Source organism: Strix aluco, chromosome 3, assembly GCF_031877795.1.
Source record: "Strix aluco isolate bStrAlu1 chromosome 3, bStrAlu1.hap1, whole genome shotgun sequence".
NCBI classification, from domain to species: Eukaryota; Metazoa; Chordata; class Aves; order Strigiformes; family Strigidae; genus Strix; species Strix aluco.
Window position 1 is genome coordinate 63,719,030 of NC_133933.1, and position 21,681 is coordinate 63,740,710.

A 21,681-nucleotide genomic window follows, 5' to 3' on the forward strand; every position below is an offset into this window, starting at 1 on the left:
CTCTCCAAAACCTTTTAAGTGCATAACAGAGTACAAAATCTGAGGAAACCAGGGAATGCAGCTAGAACAGAAAAAGTCGAGATGAGGAAAATGTGATAACCAGTATACCTTAATTCAAAGAAATTCATGTCAGCAGCAGCATGGGCATACAAATCTGGAAAGAGCTGAAAATGCTTCCTGGTATATAGGGTACTATTCTTCTTAGGACTTAAGATACCATTATTCTGGTATCTTGAGTATTTTTGTGCCTTCTCTCAAACAAAAAACATGCTCAATTCTTCAGCTGAAAAGGAAATCTAATTCTTAAGGTCTATGTTTCAATTACTTAACATATCAATAATCATAATCATCTGCTTCTAAAAATTAATTTAGTGATTACAGCCAAACTCCAGTGGATATAATGAGTGGTGACAGTTGTGGCAAGAATGGTTTCAGAAAAGATATGCCACTTCTCTCACAAATAACACAAAATATAATCTTGTCCTGGTTTGAGTGAGTGGCAGGGGTTTTTTGGTAGCAAAAGAGGGGGCTACAGTGGTGGCCCCTTTGAGAAGCTTCTTGAAGCTCCCCCAGCTCCAAGTCGGACCTGCCTTTGCACCAAGGCTGGCCTCAGTTAACAACAGTGGCTGCACCTCTGAGATAACGTATTTAAGAAGGGGAACCTAGGAGGATTTGGGGGACTTGTGAGGAGGAGTTGTGAGAACATCTGTGCAAACGCCAAGGTCAGTGGAAGAACAGAGGAGAAACGGGGGAGGTGTGCCAGAGCAGAGACTCCCCTGTATCCCATGGTGAGATGGCAGGGCTGCCCCCCTGCCACCCATGGGAATCCACGGTGGAGCAGATGCTGATTTGTGGCTTGTGAGGGGCCCTACGCTGAGCCAGGTGACTGTGCCCAAAGAAGACTGGGACCCCATGGGAAGAAGGCCCCGCAGTTGTAGTTCGGTGCTGGGAGGACTGCAACACACAGGGGTGACCCACACACCTGTGGGAGTGACTCATGTCAGAGCTGGTTTGTGGAGGACTGTCTCCTGTGAGAGGGGGACTGTGCTGGAACAGGGGAGGAAAGCCAGAAATTCACACCCCCCCTGAAGTGGAAGAAGCAACAGAACTGACTGCACTCCCCATTCCCTGCCCCCTGCACTACTGTGGGGGAGAGGTAGAGCTATCAGGAGCAGAGCTGAGCCTGGGAAGAAGGGAGGGGTGGGGGAAGGTGTTTTCAAGGTGTGGTAATGCTTCTCACAGTCCTACTCTGTCCATTACATGTTTTTCTCCCCCTAACAAGTCTGTCTTTTGCCTGTGCTGTAACAGGTGAATCATCCCTCCCTATCCTTATCTCGTTTTCCTGGGCCTTTTGCTTTATTTCCTCCTTCCCAGCACTGAGGGAGAAGGGGAGAGTGAGCGGCTGTGTGGTACTCAGTTTCCTTCTGAGCTCAAACCGTGACAAATCTTAATAGCACGTTTTTAGAATACTTGGGCTGCTTAAGCTACACTGATCTACTGAGATTTGGGCAGGTGGCCTGACAGGGGATTCTGTATAGCATGCAAGGGGCTGATACTCCTAGTTATGATGCATTGTGGCAAGATAAAAATTGGGATTTAGGAACTAGTTTTCAAGAAATTCAATCTTCAGTGAGCAGCTTGGGATACAGAGCAGAAGAGTACAGCAAATCAAAGCTGTATGAGATGATGTATGTTAATGTGTGTTTTTTAATCGTTTATGTTAGACAGAAGCATTAGGGGGACAGCAAAGAGGATTGCTCTTAGATCCAGCATGAAGAGGTTTCACAACTTCCCTGAAGAAACAAGAGGAGCTACTTCAGTACAGCAGCCCTTACTTCTGCACGATTCAGTTTGGGGAAAGGGTGAGTTGGTCTATTACACACGGTGCAAGGGAATGTCCCCAGCTGTACCAGAAGATGGCAAAATAAAAGTTGCCTCAGACTGAACCCATCTGTCTCCACAGTATGTTTTGCCGTCTCTGTAACAATGTGGTGAAAACAGTTAGTTCCTGATCCCTTTGGCATATCACCCGAAGACAGACAAGAAAATTAACCTAAGTTTAGCATGGTATTGTTCAAAAAATAACCCCATCTCTCAATTCTTTTTCCCCAAGTAAGCAATACAGTTCTGATGAGTGGAGAAGGTAGGAAAGGGAAATGCCTTTTTCGTAGAATAGAGGCCCTGTAATTGCAGGATACCATCCATCATCTCAGGATGTGTCTGACACTGAATTTCCTTCACTGGCTTGTGAAAAAGACATATTTTATCAAACATCCTGAATTTTGCTCCTGTTTGGATCCAATTATGTAATTTGCTAGTCAGGGTGATTCTGAGATACTTAAATATGCAAAGGTAATTGTGAAGCTCTTTGAATGTCTTTTTGAAAATTAGTTTGTAATTATGCATAAACCTAGTCTGAAACAGACATACAGATAGGGTGGTGAAGGTTGATTAAAGGTATGTAGGTCATTAGGGTGAAAATCAAGATTTGGTTGTGTTGAAACCAGATGTTCTTACTGCCTCTACTGGATGCAACCTTGATAGCTGCTGTATGCTTTTAGGGAAAAAAGATGTTGACTCTTGCCCAAGAAGCTGTGTTAAATGTATTCCTCTTGATGTAAATCTAATTATAATCTAAATTATATAAATTCCTATTGTGTATAATAATTGCTGCTTCTTCCAAAGTATTTGTGCCAGGCATTATAGCAGCTATTAAGGGCTAGCTTTTCTAAGATTTCTATGCACTGAGTGCAAAATTCTTCTGAAAATTTTTTCATTTAATGCCTACGTATAAGCTGAGCTTATTTTAAAATGTAACTTTGGGTGTATTTGGAGAATTTATTCTATGTTGGAAAAAGTAGTCAGATATTCCATAAAGGCAATTTATATGGAGTCTTTCTGGGTTTACTCATGTTTATTGGGTCATTTTCTTCAGCAGGTCTCTCTGTAGGGATGAGAGTACAAAGATCTTAAAGAAAAAATAGGGGACAGCTGACATTGTTTTGCAGATGAAGATCAGCACTAGAAACCACAGGAACACCAGACCTGCCCATTTGCATTGCTCCAGTATAGATTGCCTCTCAGAGACACGATCTTGTCACTGTTTTTCAGGCTCCTCCTGACTTTCTTATCACACTGTCCTTATTTGTGGCTATTGCGTCTGAACGGTGCAAATAGGCTCTATTGGCTGACAGCAGTGAAGGAATGATTTGGTAGAAGCATGATTCACTCCATGAAGAAATTTGGCCAGCAAGTCATTAAAGTGCACGTGCGTGCACACACACACATATGATGCACCCATATCTAGGGAGGATATGTAAATAATAAGTAGCAGAGTCAAAAATGTCTGCTGGCCCATCAGAGTTAAACAGCTGAGAAAAGGAAGTTGCCTACAATCCAGAACAAAGCATGTGATGAAATAGCGACAAACTCATGACTTAGGAATCCCTGAGTGGGTAATTCAGCCTTTCCAGGCTGCAGTGATGAATCACTGAGTGTTTTTCTGGGTGTGAGCCTTCAGGTGACAGGGACAATGTTGGCTGGAGTGGAAGTGGCCTTGACAACAAGCTCACTGGCACAGATCAGGGGCCTTTCTAAAGCAGAAAGGCAGCGGGTCAGCAATAAGGAGCGCACAGCTAAGGTTTAATTGTAAGGTTAGGATTAAATAATGATTTGTCAACTTAAGAGTGCAGCTCTTTTACATGTCTGGGATCAGATAGGTGCTGTTAGCATCTAGCTCAACAAATGATAATTATATGTGCTACCTTCAATAGAAAAGTAATTCAAACTGCAGTGAAACAAATTTGTAAAAGCAGCAGTGACTGGGCAAAAACCATGAGGATTTTTCCCCTTCTTTGCCATTCTAAAGCCCTGATGGCAGGACCATTCAGATTTTGGTTTTGAAGACTTGTGATCAAATATAGCTTTGTTGTGGCACCATTGAAATCAATGCAGTTACATTAAGGATGGATTCAGTCATCTTTCTGTGATCACAGCATGGTGTATCCCTCTTAAAAGTATAATATTTGAACAAAATGCCTAAGAAACCTTAACATGCTCCAGAGTTTGCAAAGTGTGTATGGATTTTTGACCAGAGTAAGTATGGGTAGCTGTATATACTTATACAGTAACTCTCCATGACATTCTGTAAAATAGATTATCTTGTAATACTGTAAGTATCTTCAAGAATAAGTTAATGAAAAAGCAAAGAAATAGACACAAGCCAGCATTGCAAGCAACAACTAGCTCATAAACAGTACTCCTGTGCTCCAGGAGAGAAGACATCCAGACACCACTGTAATTGTAGTGGTGGCTAGAACCTCGTAGGCTTCAGTGCTGTAAATGAGGGTTTGGCTCTAATGAGTTTCCATGACCTCCTTGCTCGGAGAAGTTTCTGTTGTCTGGACAGAACCGCTGTTGCTGCAGCATGCCAGCTCTCCCCCCAGAGAGGACTGGCTGGGGAGGGCAATGAGGGGAAACTGCATTAAAACTTGATAAATCACTGCTTCCACTCGCTGTTATAGGAACTGTAAAAAGGCAGAAAATATAGGATTTACCCCTCTATACCTCCCAGACTGCCACGTAAGAGAGTCCACAGGCAGAAACAACCTACCTCTGCAGCCTTCTGCAAAACCGGTGGTTTTAAAGGGCAATCAATTTAAATTTTATAAAAAGACAGCTCTGCCTGTTGGCAGGCAACGACTGCCTGCTCATTGTACTGAGTCGTGTTCTCATCAACGAAAAGAGGTTAATCTGTCTGCCCAACAACAGTTCTGACTTGTGGCTCACACAAGGCTTGACCCAAAGCTTGTCCACGGTCAGTAAAGGGGTGTGTGTCAGGAACATGGTATTTATTTGTAATAATTAAATATTAGAATTAGGTAGTTTATTATCCTCCACCTTGTGAATTCCTTCTAAAATTTCCTTCTTGTGCCCAAGAAAATGTACCATTTACATGAATGAGCCTGTTTCTGTTTGTAAAATTACACAGGGAAGTGTAGCCTCTCTATGTGAATTGAGCTTTTTTGAGACTAAAACTATGTGGGGGTTCCCAGTGTTGAGATAAATCTGTGCAATGTCTCTTTGGCTACAGAAAGGACCACATAATGTCTAGTTTTAAGAATCAACATGAAAAGTGTAGACTTGAGCAGAGTGTGGTTTAAGAGTATTTGAGCAGCGTCAGTGCCAGTAGACTGCTGAATGGAATTAATTCAAGAACTCCTTTGCTCACCAGGCTCTAAAGACTCCATAAATAAAATGTTAATATTTCAGCTCTACGTATGCTCTATTATGAAAAGCTGAAAAATGAGACAAGAAAACAAAAAAGTTCACAATTTCCTGAACTTTGAGAGAATGTAAGGTTTATTTTGTCTTGAACTTATATTTGTGCAAAAAGAAATTTCCTGTAGTCAAAAACTCTCTCTGCTTTTATAAATCTGAATGTACATGTTCCATCAGCTCAGACAAGCCAAAAGGGTTTGGAACTTGGCAGAAAGTTTTTCTAATGAACAATTATCATTTATCTCATGAATAATATTGCTTTGTTTCAGTCTCACATAGAACAAAAATGCATCTGAGTTTTAAAAGCCTCCTCAGAAATCATTACCATAAACTTGGAAACACCCTCTGCACTTGAGAACAGGGAAAATGGAAACTATCATGCTGTGCTGACTGTTCCCTCCTGTAATTCTTCCTCTTGGAGATGACCCTGGATAAAAAGCTGCTGCTTCCCATGCTGGCACCTGCTCTGGCATTCAGTGGCAAGAGAGGAGCAGATCCAGTCTGGGAGCATTGTTTTTTGTGGGGACAAGTTATCTGCCACAAGTCAAAAGAAATGGCTGAATGGTAGAGCTGGTACAGGGCACTAGTGATACAGGTAGCTACAACTCCTTGGCTAAACCACTCCCAATCTGTTTGCACTTTGAATTTAAATATGGTCATTTTTACAGTGTTTCTCCCACTTAAAAGTTCTGCAGTCCCTGGGAGTATGAAGTCCTATAGAAACTTTTTCTTTGGGAAATATATCCATTCAACATTATAATAAAATTTCAGATGATTCATGCTGTGCATTAGGCTATTTACTTCATAGACATGGTTAGTGATCTTTCCTAGGTCAGAAGCAAGAACTTTTATTCAGAGGTAGACTCCATCCACCTACATTTTAACTCATTAAATCCAGGCAGGCATCTGACTTCTCTTCCTTCAGTTCATTGACATCTGCACCCAAAAGCCTTGCTCTGGCTGTTGGATAGCACAGATGGTTCATGGGACCAGCTCCTCCACCCAGTAAAAGCACTGATGTCACAGAGAGGACTTTGTGGACTGAATTTTGATTCCCTACCTAGAGTCTACAATTTTGCTTGTCCATAGATCCCTTTTTTCCTGCTCATTGATTCATGTGTTACCTCTTGCAATTAGATTTTACCGCAGTAGATGACTTGGTATTTTCATACTGTTGAACTTTTGCCTATTTGATCAGCAGAGGTGCTGGAATCAGGAGACTATTGCCAGGTCTTCCATATACTTCCCATATAACCTTGTGTACCAGACATTTGGGCTGGGTAGTATCATCCTTACTCATGTTGATGAGCATTTAAAACACATGAGCAGTCCCAGTGACTGCTATAGATAAGACACATGAGTGAGCAATCACCAACCTGAGCAAAGGTTACAAAATCTTGTGCATAACTTCTCTGCACTTGGGTTAACGAGTAGGAAACAGTATTATTTAATTTCCTGGCTGATGCTGTAAGCTAAAATACCTTAACAACCTGAGAAGATACTGCAGAAGGGTAGTAGACTGCCAATATGAAGTTATTAGGCTCCCCATCCTATGCTGTGATGCTCAGTAGTCCCAGTAAAGCTCTCTCCAGAGCCCCAAACAGGAGACTTCTTCCCAGGTGTGAAATATTCTGGGTCAAAGCCCAACTCCTGACTCTGAGCTGTGCTCCCATCTGGCCTCCTGCAGAACTTCTCCCTCAGATCAAGCATTGTGACCATGTTTTTAAAGATTTAATCTTTAATTAATCTTCTTTGAAATACATTACTAACAAGCTTGACTGAAATTCATTCAGAACATATTTGTTTCCTACATAAATTACCGGTTTCCCTGATAGGGGTCGATTTGGTTGTTTGTTTCCCTTTGAAAAAAGAAAAAAAATCCACTTAGTCTCTGCCCAGATGAGGAAAACAGGTCATGTTTAAAAAGATGTGGGCTAACATGCTCTTAACACCCCCACCCCCAAACAAACCAATGGTAAATGCTACTTAAAACAGGTTTAACATATCTAAGAGATTAGGATCAGTCTTTGTCTCTACCCTAGCTAGCTTGCTTTTAAATGTGACCTCCTTTCCTTGCCTAGACAGATGCTCTTTGTCTGTTGGGACCACTCAGCTGTAAAGCCATCCTGACAGCTACCTCGCTTCCCAGTCTCTCCCAAAGGGCCAAGACTCTTCCAAGTGATTTCCTTCTACTGAAAAGACTATAATTAGCTGCTTCCCTCCTTTTCCTCTGTTTAAAATTGGCATTATACAGCCTATTTTCTGAAACCTCATCTCCCATCCTGTCCTGCTTTCAAACATATATAAAAGGAAATGCTATGCTATGGGAGAATAAGCACATTGTTTAATAAAGACAAAATGCCAAGTTTTATAGTAAAGAATCAACATTTTTTTCCTTTCCCATTAGGCTGTGACTTATCCTTCTGTTACCCAAAATACATACTAACTGCTTACTTCTGAACTATGACTTCCTCCCCATTTTACTAAACATTATTATTACCCTGTTTACTTCAGCAGCCTGAATAGTAAGATTTCCTTTATTGCTCTAGTATATTATTCTCCCCTACATCTAAGTAATTGCATATTAAGTTTTCCTGTCCATTTCTATCAGTGGAATAGCTTTTGAAAATGTAAATCCAGCAACAGTACTCACAGATTCAAAGACTTCAACTCAGAATGTGTTTTGAAAGAGTGTTAGGGACAATTTCTTGGCTTATAAGGGATTTGAAGCTGAGAAGTCTCTACAATCTTATAAGCACAGATATTTTCTTACAAAAATATCATGCCAATGTCAGATATCATTGTTCATTTAGCAGAATTTAGTATCAGTATTTTTAAGCTTCTCAAAAAAAAAAAAACAAAACCCAAACAAAACAAACCAGCATTTTCTAAAAACTGGCTCTGCAAATTTATGAAACTTGTCTTAGTTAAAACAAATTATTCATCAGCTTTTCAGATTTTCCCTACTCAATTATGCAGTCTCAAAGCTCAGTTCACCAAAGAAATTACTGAAAAGTTATTTTAAGTTATTTCATGTGTTAGTTTATCCAAGTCAAGCTTTGTAATCAAAATGTGACGATTAGCATTCCTTTGTAATTTAATACAAATATATTCCTTTGTAATTTAATACAAATTCATTCCCTTTTAATTTAATACAAATTTATTCCTTTGTAATAAATGACAAAGGAGGCTATCTTTACAAAATAATTTTCGAGCCTTTTGCATAGGCTTTGGCAAGTACGCTGTTATCTACTGAACTATATGTGTTCAAAAATAAATGTACAGCAGTTCAAACAGCAATTCTGAATTATTATGGAAGCAAAGCTGATAGTATGTGTTTCTTTTTAGCTTTCTAGCCTAGGACATTTTGTAGGACACATGTTCACTTTGCCAATTAAAGTCCTGTGTCAGTCTTGTTCTTGAGAAACCCTAAATCTTGTTGTTTGTTTCCACACTTTGTTCCTGTTGATTATATTCATCAGTTCATAAATCTGAAGTCCCTCATTCACTGAATCGAGCATCTCCACTCGGTCCAAAAGGATTCTGCATGTTTATACACACTAATTTCCAAGTTAATTACCCTATCATACCTATAGAATAAGCACCCACTTAAGTTTTGTCTTTCAAATGACACAGAAGAGTACGTGCTAGACAAATCTCACTTATTTCCTCTCTACTGCTTGGCATAAAACCTGATTCCAGTTCATCTGCTAAGGTGTTTGCCCTGACATGGTCCTCAGTCAAGCAAAGACTGGCCCAAATAGCTAGAGATATGGAAGCTGAATTTAAGGCACTTACAAGATATTGAGATGCATAAGGAATACAGTAGTGAATAATCCATGACCACTGTAACCTTAGATAACTCAGGAAAGGCTTTATGTGTCTGTTGGCTGCATTCACAGTGTTCTAGGCAGCAGGCTATAAAGCTGGGAGGAGTACAGAGAAGGGCAATAAAACAATTGAGGACTTGGGGTAAAACTGCCATACAAAGAGAGTGAAATGGCTAGGAATGTCTTCCTGAGAAAATGAGGTAGTGGGTAGGTGGGGAGCTGATGGAAGGATAGCCATCAGAGAATGTACATGGCAAAATAGAAGCTCCCACTATCATAATCCCAAAACCAATGTGGATATCTGATTAAATTCAAAGTCAGTAAATTAAAAATTATGAAATAAAATGTATTCTGAAATTCTGCTTTCAAAGAATTTGAAGACAATTCACCTCCAAGAAGAGTTGGTTTTGCCCAGTAATAAAGAACGGCCACCTTCCTGGTGAAAGCAAGCCAGTGTTGCAGAATAAGCAATATGGCTTCCCAAATAAAAATAATCATGGAGAAAGATAAGGAGTAAATCTTTATTAATTAGTGTTATCTGGAGCAATTTCTGGTAGTAAAAATGTGGTTAGTTGAACAGGAAAACATCTAAGACATGGGTGGTTTCATATATACTCTTGCAAAACTCAGAGACTACTTAAGATTTTTATTCTATGCCTTGTCTAAACCTAAGCTTATTGCTGGGTTTTCGCAGTCAGGATCTCTGGTATTATAGGCTGTGTACACTTGTAAACACTAGTAAACTAAGTGTATACCCTAGTAAATTAAGTGTGTGTGGGAATGTTCCCAGACACCCAGGCCGACTGGCATGGCACAGCTCACCTCTGTGCTGGTAAACTCTCTCCACAACAGCATGGCTGCCTCAAACTGCCTATTGGGAATGGTGTCAGCAACATTATCATTCTCAAACTATGCCCATGAGTAGTTTAGGAGGGCACTAGTTAGCATGGGCCAAAATGGGGCCAGTGAAAAATCTGATGGTTTATCTGCATGAATGATTGCAATTAACCCACCAATACAGACAGTCACAGAAGACTGGCAAACCTCTGGGATCTCTGGTCATAAAAAGAGTACTGTAGAGGCTTGGTTCTGCTTTGCTGGTATTAGCACAGGTATATTCTGCATGGATTGATGTTTGGAGCAACGGCAGTGTGCCAGTTCCACAGATTTTGTGACTATGTGGTATCCAAATGGAGAATTAGTAACTGTCCCTGGAAGCACTTATGCTGAAGCTATGGAGAACCCTATGAGCTGTTTTACCATAAGGATTGCACAGTAAAATAAACGGTCCTCTTCCTGTTTGACCAATAAGCCACTGATTTGAATTAAACAGGAATACACTTACACTATGACATCCTTTATCAGTGGAGACAACTTTCTACTTAACAGAAAGAATGGCCAAATAGTGGTACAAGAACACAAAGCTGACATCAACATACAGAAAAGCTATTACATTTCAACTTATATTTTAAAATAGCCTTCAGCCCCTAATACAGCCAGGGCACTTCCCTGTGCGCTTCTGCCACTCGCATCAAAGAATAAGCCTTAGAGAGCAAAATGCAGCAGCAGCAGCAGCATCCCTGCCAGGCCCCATCCTTCTGCTGATTCAGGTTGTCACTGAGCCAACAGAGACTTTCGTTGCATAGTAATTCATCTACTGATGCTTTAAAACAAGGTTGTGCCCACTCTCCTCGCTTGACTGGCTTACTGAAAGCCCACAGCAGAATCTGCTGGTTTAACTTTTCCACAGGATGGTAACATTTGAATTATCTTGACTTTGTGAAGCTGGACTCTGCTAAGCAGGTAGGAAAAATAATAAATGCTATTAGGTTACTCTGAACTCTCTGTTGGCACTCGTGCCCCAGAAGCAACTGGTAGGAATAACAGCTATCAGGGTCAGTTATTTTGGAAAGACATCTGAAGCAAAAGCTGCTGGATAATGGGGATACCCAAACGAGGCATGTTGTCAGAGGAACGCAGTTGAAAACAACCTGAAGTGTCCCTTCTCACATCCCCTGTAATTAAACATAATAGAAGTCAAGATTTCTCTTCAGGCAAAACACTCATAAGGAGAACTTTACATCTTACAAAAAGAGAAATGAGAGAAAATTACTCCAGAAGACAAAATCCAAGGCTGTAACACGGCCAGAGGCATTTGACCAAGGATGGCGAGCCACCAGCAATTGCTGCAGGGGAAACCGCTGCAGATTTGGCCACAGAGATGTTTCCAGGCAGTCAGCTGATGCGAAGGGAATAGGCATCTACATGGACAGGAGTGGTCCCTTCTGGATCAGATCAGGGTATTCTGATGGCTGAGTTAAAGGAGCAGTCCTCTTTGTTTATTGGAAACACATCTGTCTATTGTGTTGGGTATAGGATACACATGAATGGATTTGTCTGGGTCAGGGAACATCTCTTAGCTCCAGGTGAACAACCTTTTTGCAGAAGCTCCTCTCTGCTTGTTCTTCCTCCTCTCTCAGATCAAGTGACTGAGAGGCTGGAGAGTTTAAGTCTATAAATCATCCGTCCTTGAGGAGAAGTCTACAATTATAACTGCTTTTGTGCAAGGAAGCTTCTGAGCAGATGTAGCCTGAGAAAAAAAGAAACAAGCAGTTGTTGCCAGCTGGGGTCAAAGCCAAAGCTCAGCAGGGTTTGGTTGGGGACTGCTGGGGAGTGGTGAAGAGATTAGCAGTGGAAGAAGTGGCCTGGAGGATGCAATCAAAGGTGGGTTTCTGTGTGTTGGGGAAAACAGCTTGGCAGGTTAGAAACCCACTGTAGGGACTAGGACCAGTGAAGGCCCTGATTTTTATCTGTGTTGCAATTGCCTCAGTGCCTTACTCAGGGTGGTTTGCGGTGCCAAGGGCTTGCCTCTCTGCAGAGACACTTCGGACCTGAAAAAGTGCTAGGAAACTCTTGTCTTCAATTTGACCGTCATTAAACATTCAAGGGAAAAGAAACCTCTGGGTCTGATGTGGAATTAAAGCTTCAAACTTGCCCTGAGAGTCAAAGAAAGAGCCGGTTAGGAAGCATGACAGATGTGCCAGCTATTGGAAAGGCAAGCAAAATGTTCAGTGTGGGTAAAGTCCTGCATACAGAGGGCCATGATTGTAATTAGGATGGCAAGGGACTGCCACTATATTGTGGTAAAGCTATAAAAGTATAGTGCAGCCCCACCTCACACCCCAGCATCCTCCTCCTCCACAGGCCACCATGGGGCGGTCAGGATGGCTGGGAGAGCCTCACCTGTGAGGAGTGCGAAGGCAGCTGTCAGTGCAGAACTTAGAAACATTTCTGTTAGGATATCCAGAATTAAATTCACATTCTGGAAAAATCAGTCAGGACGCTTGCAGGGAGAAAAATCATGCACAGTAATGATACATTTGCAACAAACCCAGTTACTGAAGTAATATTATGGGGAAAACTTCTCATACTACCTGGGAATTAAATTAACGAATAAATTCCTTCATCCTGAAGCCCCCAAAATGCCTTGATAAAAACACAGACAAAGAAAAGTAGTGAAGTGATAAATTGAGAATTGGAAGGAGAGCAGGCAGGTAGAGAGCTTGCAGTCGTAGTGCTCCAAAACATCTGTTTGAACCATGGGGAAAAAAAAGGGTGGGTGCTGCATCATGGTGGAAAACAAGGCTTGGAAACAGAAGATTCACAAAATAAATTAGAAATATTAGCAGGTTTTGCGGCTCACTGCAGTGCTTAAGAGGTTTTGTGGTGGTGTTTGGGTTTTTTAATGTCATATTACAGTCACATTTCCTCTTCCATTTGTTATCATAATTTTAAAGGGGCATCCTTTCAAGTTAACTCTTCTGCGACAATGCTTTCTGTAGCAGCAGTATTTTATTCTTGTAAAATCCTTGGACTGATGTAGCAATGACAGGCAAATGCCAGCAACCTCATGATAAAGAACACCTTTTGGGTAAACACATTACCAGAGACAACCTGAATGATGTGATATGCTGAAAAAATGCACAGGTGAGGTTCAAGCAAATCAGAAGGTACTTCGTGGTACAGCAGGTCCTTTTTTTGTCCTCAGCATTTCTTAGGTAAACTCACTGCAATGGACTCTAAATGTCAGCTGTTGTTGGATAGCATCATGCTTTTTTATTTCTTCAGTGACTGTTGTTGATGTCAAGAGCAGCTGTGTTCAATCTTTTTTCTTAAAAAAAAAAAAGAAAGAAAGAAAAGAAAAAAAAGAGTAGAGCTTAGCATCTGAAAAAAATTGGCTTTGTGTGGCTAACCACAAGCAGGGCACATGACTGAGTGCTGCATCTGCTATGTCCCACTTCATTTCAAACAGTTTGGACAAGAATATTCTGTCAATTTAAAGAGGAACTCTCAATTTACAGAATGGATTTAGAGCTCCTCATTGCAGCAAGCTTCAAATTTTACCCCCTACCAACAAAATAAGAAAATCTGTACTCTGGAAAAGGGAGCTGCAGAATTTACTCCTTTCTGTCTCCTCTCTCTAACCATAGTGTAAGGGTCAGATTTCTAGGAAATATTTGTCGATTTTTGGACATCTGCCTTTCCAGGGTAGCTAGAGCTACCTCTAGGGCTGTTTCTGGTAATTTGAAGAAAAGAAGTGTCAGCTAGTTAGAACATCTTAATACTTGCATGCAGAAAGATATGAAGCACTTAAATCCCTAAGGTATCATTTTTATTTTAGCACTGGTAATAAATTAAATGCTTGAGTAGACTTATTGGTCTTGCTAGTAATAGCAGATTTTTCAAAAATATTTGAATACCTACTCCTATAAGGTATCTTGGAACTGCCAACTATTTAATACTCATACTAATGAATGATCCTGTGCCCTGCAACCAAAGAAAAATGCTTTTCTGCAAAACCTAATCTGAGGCAAAAAAATTCATAGATACTTGAAATTTTCTGACCTGCCCACAGTTGCATAATTTCCTCAGCAGCAATGCAAGGTATGCAGCCTACAAAGCCTCTTTTGTAGCCCATCATCTAGCCACAGGCTTTGCTTTTTCTTCTACTGTACATTATTATCTCTTCACTAGGATAGCATGGTCTTTGGTCTTTATTGGCTGCAATGTGCAAAAACGAATGACAAAAAGTAGGGTAAAAAGGAACCTCAAGATTCCAAGCTCCTTCCTCAAGACAGGAAAAACTATAAAAAAGGACTACACCTAGTTATAGTATAATGAAATTCATGAAAGCTTTTACTTGCTCACTTTTCTTTACCCCCTTCTGGGCTTGTCTAGGCTAGAAGACAGTTTATGTGCTGGAAATCTAACATGGGTTGACATGAGAGAGAGATATAGGTGCACTAGAAAGAGGCTTCATAACTCTTCCTCTAGCTGCAGGACACCTTAACTCTGCTAGAGGAGATGCAGATGAACAATAGCTCCTGGAAATTAATATTGCTTTGCTTTTTCTTTGGAGCAGTTATCATCACCTTGACCTGCGTTCATTAAAGATGGGCTCATGAATGCTGGGGGGCTGCTGATCAGCAGCTTCTTTCTATGAAGTAATTTCATTGTTAATTATTTCTATAGGAAACAGTGGCTCAAAACAAGATTTAAGGGATAAAGGACACTAAGGCCTGGTTTAGTCTTTCAGTGATCTCACCATATAAATGCCACAGGATTGAATTTCTTCTCTATGGAAACTCAGTCAGCTAGATACCCCCAAATTTCCATGATGAAAACACAAAAAAATGTAAGCAAGTAATAAATCTGTTAGAATTGGAAAAACACAAGCAGTTTGAAAATTCAGAATCACATTACTCCAAAAAAATCTGTCCATGTCATGGGGAAAAAAGTGTGAGTAAATGCTGTGTTCTGGAATGCCGGACAGCAAATATTAAACCACGGATACAACACATTCAAGATCTGTGTTGGTCAGGTCAGTAAAATTATAATTCTTATTTTTATAAAGGAGAACACCTAGATTAGTTTATTTACAGTAAAAAGCATACAATCATGACAAACAGCATTTATCCATAGGGTTTGCAGCTTTGCATGATCACTATCACAATGCAGAGCAAAGCATGCCTTATGATGGTTTGATACTGACTGTGCTGTTAATTTGGATGTAAATGCAATATATGGCAAGTGTCCATAGATTTGCTCCTACTTTCATTAAGCTGTCTGGAAAAGTGCATCCTGGTGCTATGCTGGCAGACTCATAGAGTGTCACCACTCCTCTCCATAGAAGCTCGGAGGCTGGAGCAAGAGGGCTCAGATCTCTCAGGTTAGTCCTGCAGCCTTCTGTAGCTTTCTCCTCAACGAGCTACTCAGTGAGGAGGAATAACTGGACCATCATCTAGATGTGACTGCAAAGAACAATTAGTGATATCTGTCATGGTTTAACCCCTGTCAGCAACTAAGCACCACCCAGGCGCTTGCTCGCTCCCGTCATAGTGGGTTGGGGGAAAGAACGAGAAGGGTAAAATTGAGAAAACATGTGGGTTGAGATAGACAGATTAATGGGTAAAGCAAAAGCTGCACGTGCAAGCAAAGCTAAACAAGGAGTTCATTCACCGCTTCCCATTGGCAGGCATCCCCAGGAAAGCAGGGCTCCATCACATGTAAGGGTTACTTGGGAAGTAATGCCGAACGTCCCCCCCCTTTCCTTCCTTCTTCTTCCCCCAGCTTTATGCTGAGCATGCATGATATCATATGGTATGGAATATCCCTTTGGTCAGCTGGGGTCAACTGTCTCAGCTGTGTCCCCTCCCAACTTCTTGTGCACCCCCAGCCTGCTTGACCAGAAATGGCCTTGACTCCGTGTAAGCACTGCTCAGCAATAATGAAAACATCTCTGTATTATCCATACTGTTTCCAGCACAAAATCTCAAACATAGCCCCATACCAGCTACTCTGAAGAAAATAACTTTATCCCAGCCAAAACCACCACATCTTTAGTATTATTAGTGGTCTGTGTGTTGGAAGACAATTTGGGTGCAATCCTTGGCTTCTTAATGTTGACAGGACTTCATCATAGATGTACCTGTATGTGTAATCGAATACATAGCAGATCACACGCCTCTTCTGTTGCTTTGCCTGTTGAGACCGCAGTCCCCTGGCATGGCAGGGTACGGCAGCTGGCAGAGCCCTTCCACCACAACAGGAAAAAATGGAAATAAGCCACAGGCAGTCAGCACTCCGGATTGGTCAGTAGCCATAAGAATCAATAGTGCTCGTGGTATGTCATTTTTGCTAAAGCTAGCAAACAGCAAAACAGAAACATTTGTACTTTTAAAAATACTCTTATTACTAATCTGTATTCCATTTTTAAGGAAACCCGAGTTCAAAACCTATTGACCTCAGCAGCCCTTGCATTGAAACCCAAACAAATATAAAGTATGAACAAAAAATCCAAATGCAAACCAACTAAAGTGCATGATACATATGCATGCACAAGTATCCTAGCTCAGCTATAAGCATATCTATTATAATACCAATCAGTGTACAGGTCAGAAGGGAATGCAAAAAGTAAGAATGATATTAGTGTTAGGTGTTTCAGGAAATCTGTTTTATTCCTTGCGCAAGAAAGCATGATTTGTTGTATTGTTTCTTTCAAGGCTTATACTGCTAAAAAAATGCATACATCTATCACTGATTATTCTGCTGTAAAGGCAGGAAAAAGAAGAGTAGAACTGGTCAAAACATTTGTTACATTTAAAGGAGAAAAGGGAGAAAAAATGTTGTTTCACACACTATTATCTAAAGAAAGAACATCGTGACCAAGCAACCTCCTAACTGTTGCAGCCATGGTGCTCATCCATAAAGATCTGCACTAGGTGTTTAATCCACACATCCCCCGCTCCCTTGAGAGTGGCCAAATTTGCACCAAAACATGACCTTTGCAATCAGCTTCACAAAAAAGGGAAAAGTGCTCTCAAAAAATTGACAGTGTCCAAAAGCATATTGCAACAACATTTTGTCTCTGGAACACCCACACTTCTTTTTCAGTGTAGTTTTTTCACATCTTCAATGGTCAGCTGGTGTTTTTATGGATTTTTAAAGAGAAAATTGAGTCCCGGGAGTCCACCATAATTTAAAATGGTCCAATTCACAAAGATGTATTAAAAAAACCCCAACACCCTCAGAGTACAGAATTTAGCATGACATAGCATCACACTTTTCCCCCAGTGTAGAGAAAACAGTGTATTCACACACAGCACAAAACCATTTAAAAATACTTAAACATATAGTTTACATATTAAAAATGTAACTATGGCAAATCAGAATTTACCCTGAAAAAGGCCCACATAGTATGCCACAGTTCAGATAATAATGGCATCTGATTACCAGCTCTAAGGAAACAAAACCCTTAAGTCAAAAGCAAATGCACGAAGCACAGTTTTTCTCGGAACTGCCTATTCAGAGACAAATACAGAGACTGGAAAACTCAGATGAATTTGAGTGCATTTTTCTAAAGCAGCTTTTATGAACTAGGGAAGTCTTAACCTAACATCCTACACTATTTCAGGATTGGGTACCTTACTGGTTTGATAGTGATCTTCCATTACCAGGTGCAGAATAAGATTGGAAAGTGTCTCAGTGATCTCTTGAGCACCATTTTAAACTGCCACGTAAAGTTCTGGGTAGACAAGAGTCTATCATGCTTTGGTGCAAATACCATATGATTCAAGAGTTCACGGCCTTTCTGGCCAAAGACTCCCAGCATACAATAAAGGAAAACAATTGTATTTTTTCCTCAGAACATGTTTCACTAAATGTGTTTTTCAGATAGGATTTGCAAATGATGCCATGCTGTACAGAGCGATCCACAAACAGGATTCAGCAGCTGCTCCCCTGTTGCTCTGTGCAGATAACATTAAATTTCATGGATGTGGCAGCTCCTGTTGTTTTCTGTCCAATTTTGGAGGAGGGGAGGAGAGAAGATAGGAGGAAGCAGTATCTTATCTATATTGCTCTCTGGCAAACTTCTCAGAAATGCCAAAGAAATGGTGTTAACCCAACTCCGAAACAGAAGCGCTGGTCAGCTGAGAGAAAACACAATGACACCCAGAGGACCTCGTGGGGAGAGGTAGGTGAAGCTGTGTGGGTATGACTTCTGAAGATGAAGAATATGCTACTACTATTTTTGATTTGTAAACTAAGTCATTGCTTAAACAGTTCATTTTAAGGGTTTGGAAATGTGAAATCTCTACCTCTTCTTAAAACAAGAAGTGTATCAGGTGATTAAGGTAAACACGACAATTAAAAGGAGTAAGAAAAGTTTGAAATGTTTTTGTAATTACTCCCTAGTCATTGTTAGACTTTCCTGATTAACGTAGTTTCAAATCTTGAGCTAAAAGTACGTAGTAAGGAACTGGTATTATTGTACACACCATGCTGATAGCCTCTCAGCCAATTAAAAAAAATAAATCGCTTTTAACTTTTTAAAACACCTTTGAAAATAAAGACCTAAGACAACATACCTCTCAGTATGCCTTCTGCAAAGACTTTGGAAATACATGTATTTGACCCGCTGTTCCATTTGCAAAGTTGTTGCCACTGAAGATAATAATTGTTCCTCAAAATTCCTCCACAGCTGTGGTAAATGCCTCAGGGCCACCTGAGTCACCCCGGTGCATCACCTAGGTAATGCTAAGGCACAGCCTCCTGGCAGGGAGAAATCCAAGGTGTATCACCTCACTGAGCTCCTGAAGACAGTAGCTTAGAAACAAAAACCATAATTCTTTCTCCAGATGGTTTTCAGCTTGAAGGTTATCTGAATAACCTTATTTTTTCTTTATCATTCCCCACCAAGCTTGCATAAGTCAGAACATACAAGGACACTGACTTTCCATGACCTTGAAGCTACAGGCAGGCCTTGCCCAGCAGAGAACAGTATTCGGCAAATGTTCTCCATGTCCTTTCTCAGAAGCCATCTTTAATTAAAAAATTTGCATAGTGCTGTTGGCAGGAGCTTTTGATGAGGCTCTGCAACAGATCACTTCTCACTGAACTCTGCTGCAGCAGTTGTTCCTGGGAACTACTGCTGACAAGTTAACTGCAAAAATACATACTTGGTAGAACTTTGTAGAGAGAACATTTTAAAAAAAAGTCACTTATGTGCTGGGTAAGGGATTTTTTTCTGTTATTGTTTTTTTTTCTGAGGTGGGGATATTTAACTATTATAGCATACATTGGGGCTTTAGTACAAAGCGAATAATGAGCCAACTTTGTTTGAAAGCTGATAAGCTCCACGCAGAGCACTGGACTTCCAACCTACCAAATGCTTAAGTATGTAAACTACCCCACTGAAGCCACTGAAGATTTCTTATATATCTAGTGCTAAGCAAACACCTAGTCTTAATTAACTGGGACTCACCCTGGCAGCAGAAAATTAACTAATTTAGAAGGTTTTGGAAATTTTAGGTGATTTCATTAGCAATTTGTTGATATTTGGCCCTTAGTGTTAAGCAATAATAAAACTTGCAGCTAAGAAGAGATACATTTATTTACAATCCTAAGAATGTCTTTGTTAACACACGAATTAATGGCAATTAATTGCAAATAGTATTGGAAAGATCCCATCAAAAATAATTTTCCCAGAACATATCCTCACCCTGAAAGAAACGTTAACGTTTCCTTCATCCCTCAGACTTGTCAAGCAAGACTTATTTTTAGGAGTACCTCACAATGAAATACTGTACACTGGAGATTTTAAGCGTATAGAGAGGCTGAATAAATCATGACTTTGTTCTTCATTCCCCAGACGGCAAGCAGTGCTCTGTTTAACCGTACTGGTTAGCAGCTGTAGACTAAGCTTTCCTGGCAGTTGTTCTGACCGCAGGTAGAGAATGACACAGACTCGAGCTTATACAAAAGCCACAAGTTTATTATAAATCACATAGCAAACCGTAGCATCTGGTGAAGGAATAGAGGGTGCTTCACATACCTATCAGTTGGGGATCCCTAAACAAGACAATGCTGGGTCTCTTGATTTCATGCCTCTATCCATTGTAGATGCTCGCTGGATGACCAGATCAAAACATACAACGTTGGAAAGATTGTTAGCAAGAAGGTGGAAGAAAGGGATCCCTTAGTACAGAGACAAAGGTGGCTTCAGAGAGTTTTGCTACTACAGTGGATGAATCATTTCAGTCACCTGAGAAGTGGTGGTGACTGAACAGCCAGTCGGCTTGCTCTTAGTTCCTCATCCTCATTCTCCATAGAAACTATTTCACTGGTCTTATTTGGAAATTTTTTTCCAACTTAAAACAACTGTGAGCGTATTTTTCTCTTTTAATAAAGCTGTCTCACTGAGAAACTATATATAGCAATAGCAGAAGAGAAGCTTGTAATTTCTACGGACAAGGAAATGGAGATGTAAAGAGTTGTGCAGCTTCCCCACAGCCTCCCTGCCTTGTCGGACTCTCCTTGTCAGTCCTGACAATTGCACCATCTATTTCCTTCTACAGAAGGGAAACATCTCCCGATTCCAGGCCAACCACAATACATATACGGACAAGAAGCTGCGCTTTTCGTATGGCGCAGTACCTTGGGCAATCACTGCCACAGGATTTCCCCATCCCCTTTGTTTTAGCCTCCCATCAAGTCTCTCCTGCAGGCTGGACATCAAGTGGGGTCACAGTTAGTTTTGATGAGACGGTCGGTGGTAGAGGGCCCGACAGGAACGGTTCTGACCCCGACCAGCTCCGGCATGTCATTTTCTACTACGCTAAGGCCCGGCTGAAAGAGGGGGTCAGGGACAACGCGCACCCCACTCACAGCTGCAGAGGGAGCCTGGGCGAGGAAAAATTGCTTTCCTTGCTTCGAAATTTCTATTCAAAAGCAACCGAAAAGCAGATGATGTCTTTCTGCGCGCCCTCTCCCCCACGCGAGCGGGAGTGTGAGGGCAAACGCTGGCTACAAAGCGAAGCCGCTGAAGGCACCGCCGGTGGAGGGCGGGGGGGGCCGGTCCCAACCCGGCGGCAGCGGGGCCACGTCCGCCCCCGCCCGCACCCCGGGGACCGACCGGGGCGGCTCGCCCGGGGTTCCCCGCCGCGCCGCGGGTCCCTCCCTCCAGCCCTGACGGAGCGGCTGGGGACAAACAGCCCCCGGGTGCCGAGCCGAGCTGGGGGAAGGGGCAGCCGGGGCGGGGGCGTGCAGGGAGTGTGGGGAGGGGGCACGGCCGGGCGGCTACATCAGCCCCCGCCTGCCCAGAGCCGGGGCTGGCTGCTGAGCCGCCCCACGGCCCCCAGGCGGCGGCGGCGACTGGGGGACTCTGAGGAGGAGCCGCCTGCGCGGCCCAGCGGCGGCGGCGGCGGGCGGGCCGGACACACCGACCGAGCAGCCGCGGCCCGGGGCGGGGAGGGGAGACCGGCAGCGCCATGGCCACCAAGGTGAGCAGCCCCCGGCGCGGCCCGGGGGGTCGTGAGGCGGCTCCGGGGCGCCCCCTGCGCCGAGCCCCCGGACACCGAGCAGGCCTGGCGGAGGGGCTCGGCGGGCAACAGCCCCTCTCGGCGGCGGGCGGGAGGGAGGGAGGCCCCGCGGGGGACGGGCTGCGTCTCGGGGGTCGGGGGAGCCAGTCCCCTCCCTGGCGGCGGGAGGGAGCGGAGGACGGGGCCGCCCG

The 21,681-nt window shown here is 42.2% G+C and overlaps 1 protein-coding gene across 2 annotated transcripts in view; it reads left to right on the forward strand.

The window, feature by feature from the left end:
• The first annotated feature begins 21,258 nt into the window (after positions 1 to 21,258).
• The window catches only part of SNX9 (sorting nexin 9), a 63,923-nt gene continuing 63,500 nt past the window's right edge, over positions 21,259 to 21,681 (forward strand). Inside the window, exon 1 of one of the 2 annotated variants that reach the window (XM_074818844.1) lies at positions 21,259 to 21,451. In XM_074818844.1, the coding sequence (XP_074674945.1) occupies positions 21,440 to 21,451 (12 nt within the window). In that variant the 5' untranslated portion in view covers positions 21,259 to 21,439. The remainder of the gene's footprint in view (positions 21,452 to 21,681) is intronic. The other variant, XM_074818843.1, reaches the window with a different exon arrangement.